The 17,876-nt window shown below is 35.6% G+C and overlaps 1 protein-coding gene across 1 annotated transcript in view; it reads right to left on the bottom strand.

The window, feature by feature from the left end:
- LOC149069974 (phosphatidylinositol 3,4,5-trisphosphate 3-phosphatase TPTE2-like) overlaps positions 1-8,695 on the bottom strand; it is a 28,538-nt gene extending 19,843 nt beyond the window's left edge. The window contains exons 1-2 of the mRNA XM_089250189.1: positions 8,439-8,695; positions 2,224-2,472 (exon numbers count right to left, since the gene is read on the bottom strand). Of these exons, the coding sequence (XP_089106315.1) occupies positions 2,224-2,468 (245 nt within the window). The 5' untranslated portion in view covers positions 2,469-2,472; positions 8,439-8,695. The remainder of the gene's footprint in view (positions 1-2,223; positions 2,473-8,438) is intronic.
- Positions 8,696-17,876: the final 9,181 nt, after the last annotated feature.

Here is a 17,876-nt window from a genome sequence, read left to right as displayed (position 1 = left end):
ATCTATAATCGGTATCTCACAGAAGTTATGTAAAATGAGCATGCTCCTAATACAAACTCCTTCCTTTGATTATTGTTAAGAGCATGCCCCCCCCCCCAATGGAGGGACGGATCGTGCGACCATATTGGGTGCCACTCTAAGAGGGGTGCCAAATAATAGAGTTGAAAGGGTGAAAAAAGTTTTTTAGACCAAAAAAAAACGTGGTCAGTAGCACCAAAAATAGGTTCCACATGGGTAGATATGAAATTGTCAATCAGCAACCACTGACGATAACCACATGACCGCATAGTGGCTAGATGACAAAACTACAGATATTTTAGCTGGAGTTTTTACAGATCCAGTTTTTCCCGATGATCTCCGAAAATTTTCGGTAATTTAAATGAGTGAACTAATCCCCTTTTCGATTCTTCGAAATAAAGCGAATTTACGCCGTAGATATGCTGTCTTTGAATGCAGATTGATAGCCGCAAAATTACCGTTATTTTCAGCATATAACTGGCAGAAGAAAAAACTCTCTCTGAAATCGGAAAATTCGGCATATTCATTCAGGGGAAGTGAAAAAAATTCAAGTTTCCTCCTCCGTATCTTTTTCCTTGTCTCGGAAAGAATGCGTCGAACAAAATTTTCATGTTTTTTTCTTAAATTCCGGGTATTTGACACACTACAGTGCATTAGCAGTACCTCCGTAAACCACAAACAAGAATTAGCACAAATGCACAAGGATGCAGTACCTTGAAGCACACCATGTAACAAGAGAATCGTTTCGGTGCAGTTTGGCACAATTGACACAACTCTTGCATTCACATTGTTCCTATGTAAACTTATCTCGGCAATGAGAAAAGTGTTCGCTATAACAGTATTCATTAAAACAGGATTTGACTACAGATAACGTTATCAAATTTTATTCCATCGAAAGGTTTTTTTGTGCATTCTGAAGCTAAGGTTTTACCAAACTTAAATTTTTTCCTGTAAGTTATCTTTATCAGGCTGCAAATCTATGTAGGAGGCTAGAAAGTGTTTTCTTCCCCCCCTCCCCCCCAAATAACAAACATTTCCATACTTAATGTTGTAATTGGTCGATAGTATTCACTGCAATCCATGTACGTGTGAAACTGCTTTTACAATGGCTTTCTTATAGTGAAGGCAAATGTATGACAGAAAACAAAAATTTTTTTCTTCGATTCTTTACCAGTTTCTTTCAGTTGACCAGATTCTAATTTCTTTTCCGGAGAGACTTTCTCAAGGGATCTAATGAAACGTATCGTGTATGTTAAAAAAAAATATCACAATTTTTGTGGCAAACATTAGAAGTTCCATTCTGATGCCTCACAATGGCTGAGAATAACAAAAATGCTGAATTTCAGCTTAGGGGGGGAAAGAGGTCCCATTTTAGAATAGAATTAAAGAAATTGAAAAGACTGCACATTGTGCAATCAACTAAAGAAAGAAAACGGGAAAGAAAAACAGTTGTCCCCTTTTGCCAAGATTTGTTCTAAAATTCAAGCAATGTTCTAAAATTTCTACTACAGCTTTCCAAGATTAATGGAAATAGTTATATAACATGTCATTCTCTTGGGCTGTGCATGGCTTTTACCATCTCCTGTGTGGGATGTTGGGCTGCAGATTTCTGAATGCATCCACCGTTTGAAAAGATTCAAAATCATAAGTGATAGAAGCCATAGTACATCTGGTTCTTCAGGTTCAGTCATGATTCTTCCTCTATGAGGAACCTTAAACCTTTGACACAGCGAGGACCACATTTGGCCTTTTAATAAAGCCTGTGTGCTACGAAGCTATACTACTACTATTTGACTATACATGCACATTCATACATAATGTAACGGTAAGGACCTGCAATGGGTGAAGATTTCCAGAATTGATGAAAACAAGGAATTTCAGGGTGGATGAAAATTCAGAATTTATGAAATAAATGATTACTGTAAGTGATGTGCCCAGTGTGACCGCTCCTGTTGCACCCCCTCCAAGGGCGGCCCTGCACTTAAGACATCTTTTAATAGTATAAGAATGTCAAACAATGTTACCACAACACAAGGACTCTTTTAATATGACAAATATCTTGAATAAAAAACTTAGACAAATTTATGTAAATTTGTGTGAAAGTCATAAAATAACTGACATTTGTCATTGATGTCAAAGAAAATCATACGATGATAATTGGGTGTGAAATGAAGTTCACAAATTTGAATTAAATAAAAACCATACTCGAGCCCATCCAGTGAAGAACCTGCTTCAGCTGGATCTGCTATCGTGACATTGACATCTTTGTGGTTACCATTGACAGTTTCAGAGAAGACTGAATTGCCGACTATTCTTGTGGTCCTGACCTCAACTGCATTAGGTTCTGACACTGGTAATGGATCAAGAGTGAGATCCACTTGCTCAGTTTCTGTCATACCAGAAATATCATTTTCATCATCGTCATTCTCAAATGCATGATATTTGCTCATATTCCTATAATGAGAAAAGAAATGCATGATATTCATTCATATTCCTATATTGAGGTAAGACAATTTTAAAATAATCATCCAAAAAATTATACAGGCCATGTAATGTACAGAGTGGGCAAAAAGTCCTTTAAAAATGAATAAAACCCGGAAAAATAACCGAAATAAACAGTTTGCAGGGTTAGCATCGCTAGGTCACAGAAATTTTTTTTTTAACACAGAAAAAACCTCAATAAACAGCCGATACGTGGCGCTGGTGCGAACGAGACTTTGGTGGAAATATGCAAATGAGATGGTTATTATAAGAACTTCCAAATCCATAACCAGTTCACCATTGTAAACCGCATATGTGAACAAGGATGCTGAATGCAAAGGATAAAGCTTTGTTGGTGAAGTTGTTTTACAGGAACCAGGAATCAGTGACCATTGCCTTGCGTAAATCCAGAGTTAACAAGAATGTGAGGACTGGAAAAGGGCCTTTAACAGCGACAGGCATCATAAAGCTTGTTGAGCAGTTCGAGGAAACTGGAGTGCTGGAGGATCGTGTAAGAGCCGGACGACCATGTTTAAAGAAGGCCCATTCGCTGCGAGTTGCCGCCGAAATGGAAGCATTAGCATCCAAATCAGCTGTAGGGACCAGCAGTACTCGTGAAGCTGCAAGATGCTTGGGCTTACCACCAGCCTCAGTACGCAATATTCTTCATGGAATCCTTGATCTGTACCCATACAGATTGCAGTCATGCCATGAACTTTTACCAGCGGATACCATACAGAGGGAAGCATTTGCGAGGTGGGCTTTCTCCAAAATCAAACAGAATCCCACCTGGGTCTTTAACATCTTGTGGACAGATGAAACTAATTTTTCGCTTCAAGGCGACGTTAATACCCATAACTGTCACATCTGGGCAACGCCTAATCCACAGGAGTACACACAGAAATAGCTACTCCAGTCAAGGCATTCCTGATACACACATTCAGGGCAAGACAAAATCATTAGCAGGCATTGCAGATTCCCATGGCCTCCTTGGTCTCCAGATTTGACACTGGCAGACTTCTGGTTATGGGATATTTGAAATCCTGGGTATATCGATCCGGTCCATCCAATCTGTCGGAACTGAAAGATGCAATCCGCTGAGAGGTGTCATGTATAGATCCAGACCTGCTGCACTCTGCCGTTGCTGGATTTGTGACTCGCCTGCAATGTGTTATCCCCTGGGGTGGTTTGGCCATGTGGAACACATACTGCTGTAATAAACGATTTGAAGCATTCTGTTCATTATTTGCATATCTTTTTTTTTTAATTGTGTATGTCAGTGCCACCTATCGGCTGTTTTTTGAGTTATTATTTTTTCCTGCCTTAAAAAAATTCCAGTGACCTAGCGATGCTAACCCTGCAAACAGTTTTTTTATTTCAGTTATTTTTCCGGTTTTTATGAATTTGTAAAGTTTCTACAGACTTTTTGCCCACGCTGTATAATGAATGGAGCTGAAGGGAAAAAGATTAATATCCCCCAGTGCAGTTATATTTCACCTGGTACTTTTGTAAATAGTCAAATTTAGTGCTTATTGTACTTTGACAAGAACTCTTGACACAAAGTCCAAACTTTTATAGTGAAAAAAATTAAGAAATTAAAACGTCCATTCATGGGGCTAGTTGCTCAATAAATTTCAGATTAGTGCTGCCGAAACCAACAGTCACATAATAAGGGAATCTGACTGAGGTGCAAGAGACGTTTTTTTTTACACTATAAACTTACTATAGATAGACGAGTGAAAAATTCTGGCCTGGGATCCTACAAAGACCTCAGTCAAGGTGTCAAGACAGCAAGCAACTCCTGGAGATAGAAGGCTTCCGCAGTCTGCTTGTAACGTCAGTAAGTAGTCCATTTTCCCTCAGAATATTCGGGGGGGGGGGGAAATTCCCTGCTCGAGCCAGCATCATTGTTGTGAGGAAAAGAGATGATCGGGTTCAGAATTGGCGATTTCTATGCCCCACATCCAATTGCCATACAGTATTTGTGAGCCAATCAGGAAGATTCTACACCAAAGTAAGAAGAAACGAAATAGCATGCTGTGTTTCAAAATGTGGCAAACTTGCTAGGTAGTCTGAATGATGTTTATGGCAAACGGTGTAGAGGCCTATCTGTAGGAGGTGCTGGTCAAGACCCAATCCCAAACTGAAAAACTACTTTTTATTCCTTACAAAAATTTAACAAAAGTGTGCTTTATGAAAAACAGAGATGTCTTTAGGTAGAGATTTCGAAAATTCCTGCACCTTGGATTATCCAGAACCTCCAACTTTGGAGTCAGTGCTCTGTATTTGAAGATTTCATACCCTCAGTTTTTGTATTTGTGGTCTCTTTCCCAGTTTTCTTTAAAAAACATTGCTGCAGCTGTAATTCTCGTCATGGCCTCCCATTCATGGAGCAGGGCCCCTAGGCTGAGATCTTTTGCAGGCCTCTTTATGATAAATTTATTAGGTGAAAAAACAAAAAAATTAGAATCGTCCCGGGCCTTTCTGGGCTGGAGCCCTGCCTGCCCCACCCTTGTGGGGGCCACAATTCTTGTATCTGAACAAAATAAAAATTCTACGTGTTAAAAATTGAGCATTTAAAAACCACTCCTGAAGTTTTTCCTAATGTTTAAGTCCTTATATGCCTTCTAACTAAACTAGGTTACTCGAGGCCCTATTTTTATGTAATTTCAAGCACCCACCTTACGTTTTAGAAAATTCACCCTTTTTTCTAATGTTCAAGCTCTGGAATTTTCTTTTTTCTAGAAAAGCTTTTTTTTTTTGCTCTGAAATATATATCTCTTCATTGATGAGTGTTTTTCCACACATGTTCACACGCTTTGACCAATCACCATTTAAATTCCCAGAATAAAAGAGCCCAAGGTGCCTCCAAACAGAGCAGATGCTATTCTAATCATGGTCCAGCTTGCTCCTGGACGATATAAAAAAGACAGTCCGAAAAACAATTCTGGAAGAAGAAAACTGTAACACCCATGTTGTAAATACTATTGTTTGCCTGCCAACAGCTAATGCCCTGTACTGAAATGGAGGAGGTGTTTAGGATAGAGATTAAAAAGGCTATGTAAGATTTCAGAATTGCCAATGAATATAACAAACGACAAGGTTCTTTATGAAAGAAAACCTCTTGATTTGTCCTGAGCAATGCAAGAAAATTGATCAGACAGTAGGAAAAACTTATTAAAATAACATATTTGTTATTTTACTTTTATTTTTTTAGTGGTTCTGTTTTACTTGAGAAAAAGTGTGGTGGCTGTGGTTTTTTTGTCAGTATAGTGGCACCATTTGTATCTGAAAAGTGGCATTAACGAAGGTGCACGTGCAAGACTCTTCCTTCTTTAGTTTTCAGATCTGGTAACCCTACTTCTGACTCTACATCTAGCATTCACCTACTTGCTAAGATGCTATGTGAACGTTTATGGCTACTTATAGGGGGAAGGTGGGACACAGTGGACCGCTTTTGAAGGTTTTTTTTCCTCTGAAATTTATAAACCAATCTAAAAAAATCATGTGACTATATCCCTCTATTACTTATATTAACCTATGAATTTTCTGAAAGCATTAATTTTGATAGTAGTTGCATAAAAAATATTTTGTAAGCCAAAAAAATGTGTCTGTGCCCCAGACGTGGGACACATGGACAACGCTACAAAATAGATATTTTCAACACAAATACAGATTTGGAGGGCAAATTTATGTACTAGAAATTAGTGCTGTGTTACATGAAATGAATTTTAGTTCGAATCATTCAAGAAAACTAGAAATTAGATTTAAATTATGAAAGGTTGAAGCTCAATAAGGGAACATTGAAATGCATATGAGAAAAAGTTGTTCTAAAATTATTTGACTCCCATTTGCATTTCTGTTCCTTAGTTTCAAGAGGGTTAAATAACCCTGGTTTATGCATGGGTACATAGGAAAAATAATTTGAACGTGCATATCTTAATAAATTATTTAAATTATTAGTCATAACTTTCAACCCATCACATGAGAGAATGCAATGATCGAACTATTTATTAAACACAGGGGAAAAAATGTTGCATTTTACTGGTCTTTATTTTAAATTAGCAAATTGAGATAATGTTTAAACTAGTAATTTAATAATTTCTTTTGACAATCAAGCCATATTCTATTAAATACTAGTTCAAGGTTTAAGAGTGGTTTTAAAATTTCCAAATAACACGGTATTTCAAAATTTTAAATTTCATTATTGTATTGTGAACCTATTCTTGAAATAGCATCTATTTTACAATTTTTTTTAACAATTTGCATTTTGTTTCTGTTTGCCAGGTTTTACTAATTGAAATCAAAGAATTTTACAAATAAATTGCTATGCTGCTTAAAGGTAGTCATACGGTCCATTGTATCCCATTTTTGAGTGGTCCGCTGTACCCCCCATAGACTATCAGTAAGAAAATTTTCGAGGATATTTTTATTTGCTATTAATAGATGTATTTCATATAGGTTTATACATAAACGAGTATCATACGCTTCAGGCTTCAGCATTAAGTATTTTTTCTTGCATTCTTCCGGTCTTTGTCATCAAGAAATCTCAAATATTAATGGAGCTATATTTTACTTTATGCAGTTAAAAACAGAAAACTTCTACAAAATGGCTGAGATATGTTTTGACCATATACTTTTTTGGTTGAAACCTTCATTACTTAATTGTCTAACATAAATAAAAATATCAAGCTCAAAAAATGAAAAATAAATTTTTAAGGGGTGATCCACTGTGCCCCATGTCCATTGTGCCCAATCTTCCCCTACACATTACTCAATGATGATTGTATAGGCACATGGGCGGAGATACGGGGGGGGGGCAGCGTCAAAAGTACAGTGGGCAGATCTAATGTACATGTGTATATATGAATTGACATCATCATCATCGTCCCCCCCCCCCCAGACTTCCAAGTCTATCTCTGCCTATGTATAGGCAATGCAAATGCAAGAAACATCTGGAAGTCATGGATGAATTTCACAGATTACATTAATGTTAATGCAGAATCTGGGGAAGCTATTGAGATCAGAACAGTCCATCTAGCATTGGAAAAACTTTTATCTACAATGTGTGACTGAGGACCATTTGACCATGCCCAGTAACTGTACCATTTCTACGGAGCCAGTCGAAGAATTATGAAAAACATCGACGTCAGCAAAGCAGATAAAGAATGATGTGAGCATAGAAGAAAATTTTAGAATTTACCAACAGCAATTCAAGAATTAATAGGAGGAGAAATAGATTGAGCTTACTGCTCCCACAACCAAAGCGATACCGCATGATAATCAAGATTACAAAAGTGGAAGGTAAGTTCATAATGAGCAACATAACACAAGAGCTTCATAAGTTTAAATGCAGGGTCTATGGACAAGACCCACTTCTTCACGTGCAGAAAAATTGGAAGAGGAAGACTTATTATCATGCTCTTTTTTTCAAACAGAAAATGGCCCAGGTTCTATTGACTTTAGTGAATTTTAAAAATGATTGACACTAGTAATAAGTTATAACACAAAAAAAATATGCATTTACACGTAATAAACACACAAAACATATTCTTACATTTAAATACCACTAGATTAATATATGGCATGCAGCCAGCACCGCAGCTGGATACTTTGTCACCCAGGACAAGCCGGAATTTCGGCGCCCGGGGCACCAGACCCACCTGCTTTCCCCCCACCCCCTTAATTGCGGCCCTGTATGCAGCATCTTTTCCCTCCAACAAAAACGAGCGATTTTATACACTGATATAGCATCAAACAAACTAAAACCACTCCAAAAGAAATTTGTGGATTCAATGACTAGACATTCGGGTCATCCCTTTTAAAAATAAATAAACAAATACACTTTATTGGAGATCGTAAATTTAAATTAAAAAAACAAGACTCGGAAGTTTTTTTTATATTGGGGGAGGGTAAAAACTAGTGGACTGGTGACTCACCTGGTAGCAAGCAAATGAGGATAAATGTCACCGGATTTTGACACGTAACATAAAAATATTGATTGAGTTATGCACGTGGAACTGATTCCCAGTCGCGGGCAAAAATAGCACTTGATAATTTATTGTGAAGTGGACAATACTGTTCACACATCAACTGCCTCTCATCAGTGCGTTGACCCGGGAAATAAAAAAAAAAACGACTATTTAAAGACCACATGTACAGTAGCCAAACACATGTTTATGTTCATGAACTTGACCACGCCCATTTACAAAAAAATCATACGCGTCAAAGCGAGCATTCAAAGTTGATCAATCAAAATACACCTTTTAAAAGAAGCGTGTCAGAACAAAAAAAAGAAGTTGTTTTTGATTGATCAATATTTTATGTGTGAAGAATATATGACAATTTTTAATCAAAAATATAACGGGACAGCATCAGCTTTTACCAAAACTATCACCGTATCCATCATAGCACAAAAAACTGGTTTGGCCCTTTCGGTACTTTTACAAGAGTTGCCTGATCCTTATAAAAAATTTACGACCGAAAAAAATCATCGTCAGAAGCAGGAACTTGCATCTGCACCTGTGCTGCCTTCTAGGAAACAACACACGAATTACAGTTTGACGATGGGCTAGCATATAAAAGGAGTTGGGTATATAACTCCCCCCCCCCCCCCCCCCCATTGAAAACAAGAAAAGTTTTTTTTCCAATGTGATTATAATATATATAATTTTTATTATAAATTGATTTCCGGTAAAAGTTGTGGATGTCCGAGCTACTAGAATTGGACCATTTTTATGTAAGAATCCACCGGAGTCAATAGTGTGGTGTTACCAAGGCCACAACTAGGGGAGAGGAGGCGGATCTCGTTCCCCGGGCGCTGGACCAGAGGGGGCGCAAATTTTATTCTCAAACCTCTCCTTTAACATTTTAAGGGGGCGCCAAAATGCGCACTTGCCCCGGGTGACCAAGCATCTAGTTGCGGCCCTGGGTGTTACTTTAGCCTGGGGCACGGGGAGGGGGCAAGATGATTCCCATCTTTTTTTTTAATTAAATTAAATTTTTTTTTGTTCCTGTTGGAAATTTACTGTAGAGGGGACTCATGATAAATATGATTTATGGGCCTGCCAAAGATTTCATCCTAGAGGCCCTGCTATAGGGGAAACCAAATATCCTCCCCGTATAGGTGGTGATAGACTTGAAAGTCTGAAGGGCATGATGATAATGATGTCAATTGATATATACATATATACATTAAATCAGTCGACTCCATCTATGACCTTTAACGCTGCCCCCCCCCCCGCTACATGAAGTACCCCACGTCTACCCTTGAAGGGAGAGCACACTCGATCGAGATTTGGGAAGGGCACAGCGAATCTCTTTCACATGTAATTTTGTGTTACTGATCTATAAAGAAGCATTTGAAATAAACAGAAATTATTGATTGAAACAGTAAAGGTTTTTTTCCTTAATTACAAAAAATCTTAAATTTTCTTAATGACTAGATTAATTTTTGTATTCGATCATATTTTTTATCCCTTTTCCTTTTATTTTTAACTTTCAGTCGTAAAAAATAGGATCTTTGTAATCATGATGAACTACGAAATATATCAAAACGAAAAAGAAAGGCATGCGCAAAAAATGAGAGCAAGTCGTGGTATCGCAATTGCGCATGCGTGGTTCAAAAGTAGAGTGTTTCTGTGACTATGTTCTATAATATTTACATTATACATTATACACATATAAATTTTTTTTTCCAGAATTTCATTGCTAAATTCTAAATCACACTTACTCCTGGAAGTCATCTCAAAAACCTCATGAAAAATCTAACTTCAAGTGCTGCCCTCTGATCAAAGGCCCCCAAAGTTCATATTTACCACATTTCTAACTCAAAACCTACACAATCCTTCAAGTCAGAGCTTAAATCGCTCGGGTTAAAAAATAATTTACAGAGCGAGGAAAAGCAATCATATATGCATCACATTTGTGCATGCAGGGTCTGAGAGGGATAAGAAAAACTAGCTTTGCAGCAGTGTTACCCAATACGCATCTAGATTTGTGATTCACGCGTTAAAATAAAATTTCGTTGAGGAGTGAAAATACTCCGAATTTTAGGCAGAGCCGTCTCAAGAAAATTTTGGTCCCATTCAGAAAAGTAAATTTTCTGAGACCTCTAACTTGATTGAAAATGCCTGCCTATACCAATTTGCATGCTTAATCACAAAAATGTTGACCCATATGTGTTAAGACGGCATTGATTTTGTACTGTTATATTTTCTAGCTTTTCATAAAAAAAATAACCCCCCCCCCCCCCCCCCGATTTTTGAAAACTAACCAATTAAGATTTTGGAGAAGAGTGAAATTACTATTCTCAAAAAATAATTTTTTTCTTATAACACTGTTTTGGGTAGGGTAGATCAGTGGTTCTCAACAGGGGGCCATATGGCCCCCCTTGTGGTACTGGGATACTTCAAGGGGGCCCCGGAAGAAAATAGAAAAAGGGGCCATGGCAGGTGGTTTGGAGAACTGAGAAGAAAAATTAAGGTGTGAAGAAATAAAGATTTTATATTAGTGACTAACACTTAAAGCGAGAGAGAGAATCCAACAAAACCACCCATAAAACCAGGGCCTTCTTCAGGGCATGGACCCACCCAGGCCTCACCACCTACATTTTGCAACAAGTTCCCTAGGATGGGGTTTTTCTCAAGTCCCCGGCTAAATTTTCTAGAGCCCCCTTCTCTATATGAAATTTATTGTATGAAAAACAAAAAAAAATGATGAAAACCATATTAGGCCCCGGTCTGTAGCTCTGTGAGTCCCACTCTTGTGAGGGGTCATGCCCAGGGGCCTCATGCCCATAAGTGACCCGACTTCATGATATTTTGTATAGTACAATAAATTTTGAAAATAAGTAGGAAATATGTAGGCTGTTTATTTCCAGCTAAAGTATGGGACTACCATAGTATCACTCTGCCTAAGGTGGAGGCCCCATGATGTTGAGACGGTCCTGATAGAACTCGGACTAGCGGGGAGAACAATAAATTCTAGGCTAGTGGTCTGGCGGCCAATTTTCTTTGCAAAATTTTCACTCAGTATAAATTCATTGAAAAAAATCATTTCAATACGTATAAAGTGTCTTGCTTCTAGATGAGAGTTGAAAACCCTGGGTAAGACAGGGGAGCCACGAGAAAAAAATATGGTTCAAAGGGGACCACGGGCAAAAAAAGGTTAAGAAACACTGGGGTAGATCAATGGTTCTCAACCTGGGGTCATATGGCCCCCTTGAGAACATGGAATTTTCTAAGGGGGCCCACGGGTGAAAATCAGATGAAAGGGAAGACACGGAAAGTGGTACAAGGAGCCACGGAAAATTCTAAAGAGATAAAGCTTTCATATAAAATATGGTGTGGAAAAAAATGTGACTTCTTAGTTTCACAATCCACCCAAGCTGCCCATAGCACCAGAACCATCTTTACCCACGAGCCCACGTGGGCAGGGGCGTACAAGACGAGATCTGATTGTATGATTTTCCAATATATGTAAGTCGTTACTTCCAGCTAGCTAAGTATGGGGCCGAAACATGGGCAGAGATACGCCCCCCCCCCTCCTCAGCATCAAAGGTGAAGTCGACTGATCTAATGCATATATGTATAGATGAACTGACATCATCATAATCGTGCTCCCCCCACACTTCCAAGTCCAACTCCATCTATGGGCCGAAAATCATCACTTGGCTCGAATCATCACTTAGACGAGATAATTCCAAAATTAATGAAAAAGTTATAATTTCAGCATTAATGGAAGAAAATATTCTAGAATTAATGTAAGAGATAATTACAGCATTGATAAAAGTGATAATTCCAAAATTAGTGAAAGAATTCATGTGTGAAAGAGGTAATAATAAAATTAATGAAAGATAATTTCAGAATAAAGGAAAGAGATGATTCCAAAATTAATGAAAAAGAGATAATTCCAAAATTAATGAAAAAGAGATAATTCCAAAATTAATGAAAAAGAGATAATTCCAAAATTAATGAAAAAGAGATAATTCCAAAATTAATGAAAAAGAAATAATTCCAAAATTAATAAAAGAGACAATTCCAAAATTAATAAAAGAGACAATTCCAAAATTAATAAAAGAGACAATTCCAAAATTAATAAAAGAGACAATTCCAAAATTAATAAAAGAGACAATTCCAAAATTAATAAAAGAGACAATTCCAGAATTAATGAGATATAATTTCAGAATCAATGACAGAAATAATTCCAGCATTAATAAAAGAAATAATTTCAGCATTAATGAAAGAAACAAATCCAGAATTGATGAAAGTAAATATTTCAGAAGTAATGAAAGAAATAAAATAATTAATAAAGGAAATAATTCCAGAATTAATGAAAGAATATTCAAAAAATAATGAAGGAAAATTCCAGAATTAATGAAAGAGACAATTCCAGAATTAATGAAAGAGACAATTCCAGAATTAATGAAAGAGACAATTCCAGAATTAATGAAAGAGACAATTCCAGAATTAATGAGATATAATTTCAGAATCACTGACAGAAATAATTCCAGCATTAATAAAAGAAATAATTTCAACATTAATGAAAGAAACAAATCCAGAATTGAGAAAGCAATTATTTCAGAAGTAATGAAAGAAATAAAATAATTAATAAAGGAAATAATTCCAGAATTAATGAAAGAATATTCAAGAAATAATGAAAGAATATTCAAGAAATAATGAAAGAATATTCAAGAAATAATGAAAGAATATTCAAGAAATAATGAAAGAATATTCAAGAAATAATGAAAGAATATTCAAGAAATAATGAAAAAATATTCAAGAAATAATGAAAGAATATTCAAGAATTAATGAAAGAATATTCAAGAAATAATGAAAGAATATTGAAGAAATAATGAAGGAAAATTCAGAATTAATGAATTAAAATTCAAAAATAATGAAGGAAAATTCAGAATTAATGAAAGAGACAATTCCAGAATTAATGAAAGAGACAATTCCAGAATTAATGAGATATAATTTCAGAATCAATGACAGAAATAATTCCAGCATTAATAAAAGAAATAATTTCAGCATTAATAAAAGAAATAATTTCAGCATTAATAAAAGAAATAATTTCAGCATTAATGAAAGAAACAAATCCAGAATTGAGAAAGCAATTATTTCAGAAGTAATGAAAGAAATAAAATAATTAATAAAGGAAATAATTCCAGAATTAATGAAAGAATATTCAAGAAATAATGAAAGAATATTCAAGAAATAATGAAAGAATATTCAAGAAATAATGAAAGAATATTCAAGAAATAATGAAAGAATATTCAAGAAATAATGAAGGAAAATTCAGAATTAATGAATTAAAATTCAAAAAATAATGAAGGAAAATTCAGAATTAATGAAAGAGACAATTCCAGAATTAATGAAAGAGACAATTCCAGAATTAATGAGATATAATTTCAGAATTAATGAGATATAATTTCAGAATCAATGACAGAAATAATTTCAGCATTAATAAAAGAAATAATTTCAGCATTAATGAAAGAAACAAATCCAGAATTGAGAAAGCAATTATTTCAGAAGTAATGAAAGAAATAAAATAATTAATAAAGGAAATAATTCCAGAATTAATGAAAGAATATTCAAGAAATAATGAAAGAATATTCAAGAAATAATGAAAGAATATTCAAGAAATAATGAAAGAATATTCAAGAAATAATGAAAGAATATTCAAGAAATAATGAAAGAATATTCAAGAAATAATGAAGGAAAATTCAGAATTAATGAATTAAAATTCAAAAAATAATGAAGGGAAATTCAGAATTAATGAAAGAGACAATTCCAGAATTAATGAGATATAATTTCAGAATCAATGACAGAAATAATTCCAGCATTAATAAAAGAAATAATTTCAGCATTAATGAAAGAAACAAATCCAGAATTGAGAAAGCAATTATTTCAGAAGATAATATTATGAAAGAAATAAAATAATTAATGAAAGAATATAATTCCAGAATTAATGAAAGAATATAATTCCAGAATTAATGAAAGAATATTCAAGAAATAATGAAAGAATATTCAAGAAATAATGAAAGAATATTCAAAAAATAATGAAGGAAAATTCAAGAAATTATGAAAGTCATGGGATTCCGGCATTAAATAAAAATAATTTAATCTCTCTCTTTAGATGAGTTCTTCTCTCTATCCTTTTTTTAAATCTTTAAAACCCAATATTTAGAGACCGAACTGTACATTTCTATGGAAAAATTGCCAGGCGGGAACTTTGTTTTTACCGGGTCACGTGATTTCCTTGCATTTGATGTCGCTGCAGTCGCGGTGGCTAGATGCTCCCTCCTGTAATGTATAATCTCTGTCGTCTGCTTCTCTCCAATTTACTTGTTTTGGGCGTCTCCTTGTGCCCGGAAAAAATTACTGAACTGGCAGTTCGAACATCCAGTTCTGTTTGTGAGCTTAGCTTGTAGGGAACCGACTTCTTCTCTGTCGTCTGCTCATTAAGAGGTTCTTCGTTTTGGAGGTCTCCTTATGCTCAAATAAAATAACCGAACTTATAGTTTAAATTTCCAGTTCAGTTCACGAACTTTGTTTATAAGGAACTGAGCGGAATAAAGAATATAGTTTTTTTCACTTTAAACTTCATCATCACCACATGTGTCACTTTTAAATTTGACATTAGATGGCAGCACATTACTATAAAGTGCAGTGTGGAAAAATTCACTTTTTACGATCTTACCTTTCGTCTGCTTGTGTGGAGGTATGTACTTTGTTTTGGATGTCTCCTTGGGTCTTGAAAAAATTATTGAACTGGAATTTTGATCTTTCAGGTCAGTTTATAAGTTTTGTTTATAAAGAGCAAAGATGAATGAAGAATTTAGTTTTTTATACCTGAGCTTCTCGTCATCACCACATAAGCCACTTCTGATTTTGAAAGTAGGTAGCAGCACCAACAATATTTTTAAAAATGAATTTCTTAAAGTATTCTTGAGTATTAATTCTCTTTAAAAAATTTTTAATTAAATTATTAATTATTAATTAAAAATTAATATTAATTTTAAATCATTTAATTCATTTTCTCATTTAAAATTTTTCTCATTTTTCTCATTTTTCTCATTTTAATTCTCTTTTAAAATTGTTAGTGCCATTGGGAATTCGCGGCAAATGCTACAAGGCAAAAAAAAAAAAAAAAACTGCTATTGGCGGATGGCGTAACAGTTCGAGTCACCCGGTATATACGGATTTTGTCATTGCGTAACGCAGTGACAAAACTGTTCATGTGAACATAATAATGATTCGTTATCAGGATTTCAAGCCCATCGGAAAATATAAATAAGGGGCCATTCAAGTATTACATAAGCACATTTTCAGTCATTTTTGACCCCATTCCACTCCCCCTGTCAACAAAACACTGATCCCACCCCCGTCAGCAAAATTTCGTCAGTAGCTTAAAATATTTCATATCTTCAAAAAGGGATGGTTGATGACGTAAGAAACCTTCAACCCCCCCCCCCCCCCGTCATCAAAAGTCAGCAAATCCGAAACCCCTCTTAGCAGTTTGTTGACTTCAATTTCGATACGGTGAAAATCTGATATTTCGTTGGATGACAAGTTACCTTCAAGTGGCTTTTTGGTTCATAATGTGGCCTCTCTCTCACAGGCGAACGAAGCAACGTGCGAGTTGGCTTAAACACAACACAATATTTTTCACATAATAGTCTGTACTATATTTAATATACAAGGCGCATAGGTAACGGGGCATATGGCATTTTACTGGTGAATCATTGGTCCTAGAGGCATACTTCCAGTTGGAAAAAGTTCCCGAATAATGTGTAGTACTCAGATATTTTATTCATGTTGCCAGGGGTTATATATTTATTTAAATAAAAATATTAACTTTTTATGTGGACACCGTGCCCCAAAACCCAATTGGAAAGTTGTTTCCCTGTCTCCAACAAAAAAATTCATCGTTTCACTGAGATATTCGAAGAAGGTTGGGAAAAAAAACATCATTAAATGAGAGGAAACCATTCTACCCGCATTTAATGCTGTTATTTTTCCTAAATTTCCTCAATGTTTCGAATTCGCATATCTCGGTGAATATTGCAGTTAGAAACGTGAAATTATTTTAGTTGCCATCGGAAAAGACTGAGCAACAATCTTCTTAACTGGGTTCTTTGGCACACGGGGATGGTATAAAAAGTTGTTTTTTAATTTTATAACTAGACAACCCGTTACAATATGAATGACATATCTGAGTTGGACACGTGATTTGGATACTTTTTCTAGTTGGGTATGTCTCTAAGACTAACGGCTCGCTAGTAAAGTGCCATACGCCCTGTTACCCATTCAGTCTGCATATGCACGTAAAAAAATAGTTTGAGCCGAAATAAGTCGACTCTCATTTTAACGAATACCGTTATAACGGAAAAAAAATATTATACAAAGATACGCATTGAGCCGGTTATAGACATTTCAAAGTGAAGACTTACGTGAGAATTTATTACACGTTTCTGAGAAATCAGCAGATGCGGTGAGTCTCAAATAAACGGATTTAAATTGCTTTAAATGTCGTCATACGCCATTTTAGAAATTTTTTTTCTAATGTCCACAACATTGTTCTTGCAGGATAGGAAAATTGCATTGAAATTATTTGGGATGTTGCAGGCCAGCAGCAGGCTTACATAGTAGGGCAGTTAATAGGAAGCATTACAGTATAGATTAAAAAAACTTTAAAGATGTGTAGTCAATCTTAGAGGAAGTCCCCATACATTATCTGCTTGGATTGCATATAGAAACCAATTAGCACAAACCAAATGACGTTAAGACCGTCCTAAATATGTTTAAAATCACGTTTTTCCTGTTAAATTGAAAGGAATAGCATATGAACACTTGCGATTGAGACACAACAGCAAATTTATGCAATTACAGTTTCTTAAGTTATAGAGCAATGTAGTTTTAAAAAATTTAATTTCGTAGGTATTTTCCCTCATGTATGATTCGGTCTCTTGGAGTTCGTTATAACTGAATTCGACTTTATTTCTTTTCAGTGGAGGCAATGGGTTGGCACAACCCTCCCCAAAAATTCATAAAAAAATACCCCAGAGCAATCATTCTTTATTCGATTTTTATAAATATATTCCCCATCAGACCACTCAGGTTTAGAGGTGCTGCGAGTTCGATACCCGGTTCGTCCTTCTCAGAAAACTTTCCTGACATAGGGATACAACAAAAAATGGCGACTTGGCCGCAGCGAAAAGTTGCTACCGCAGGGAGTCTCCCATCGAGGGGGTTAGCGCACCAACCTCTCGATGAGTATAAGAAACAAGCCTGCCTTTCGGAATCGGCAATAAATTGTAGGTCCCGGTCTAATTAGCCCTCGTGTGCAGAAAATGACCGTGGTGCGACTAAAAT

The sequence above is a fragment of the Pholcus phalangioides genome, unplaced genomic scaffold (assembly GCF_987345545.1).
Source record: "Pholcus phalangioides strain wild (caught in Gottingen) unplaced genomic scaffold, Ppha-v1.0 ptg000022l_1, whole genome shotgun sequence".
In the NCBI taxonomy this organism is placed as follows: domain Eukaryota; kingdom Metazoa; phylum Arthropoda; class Arachnida; order Araneae; family Pholcidae; genus Pholcus; species Pholcus phalangioides.
The sequence above is the reverse complement of the archived record's forward strand: the minus strand, read 5'-3'. Positions and strand labels throughout refer to the sequence as shown.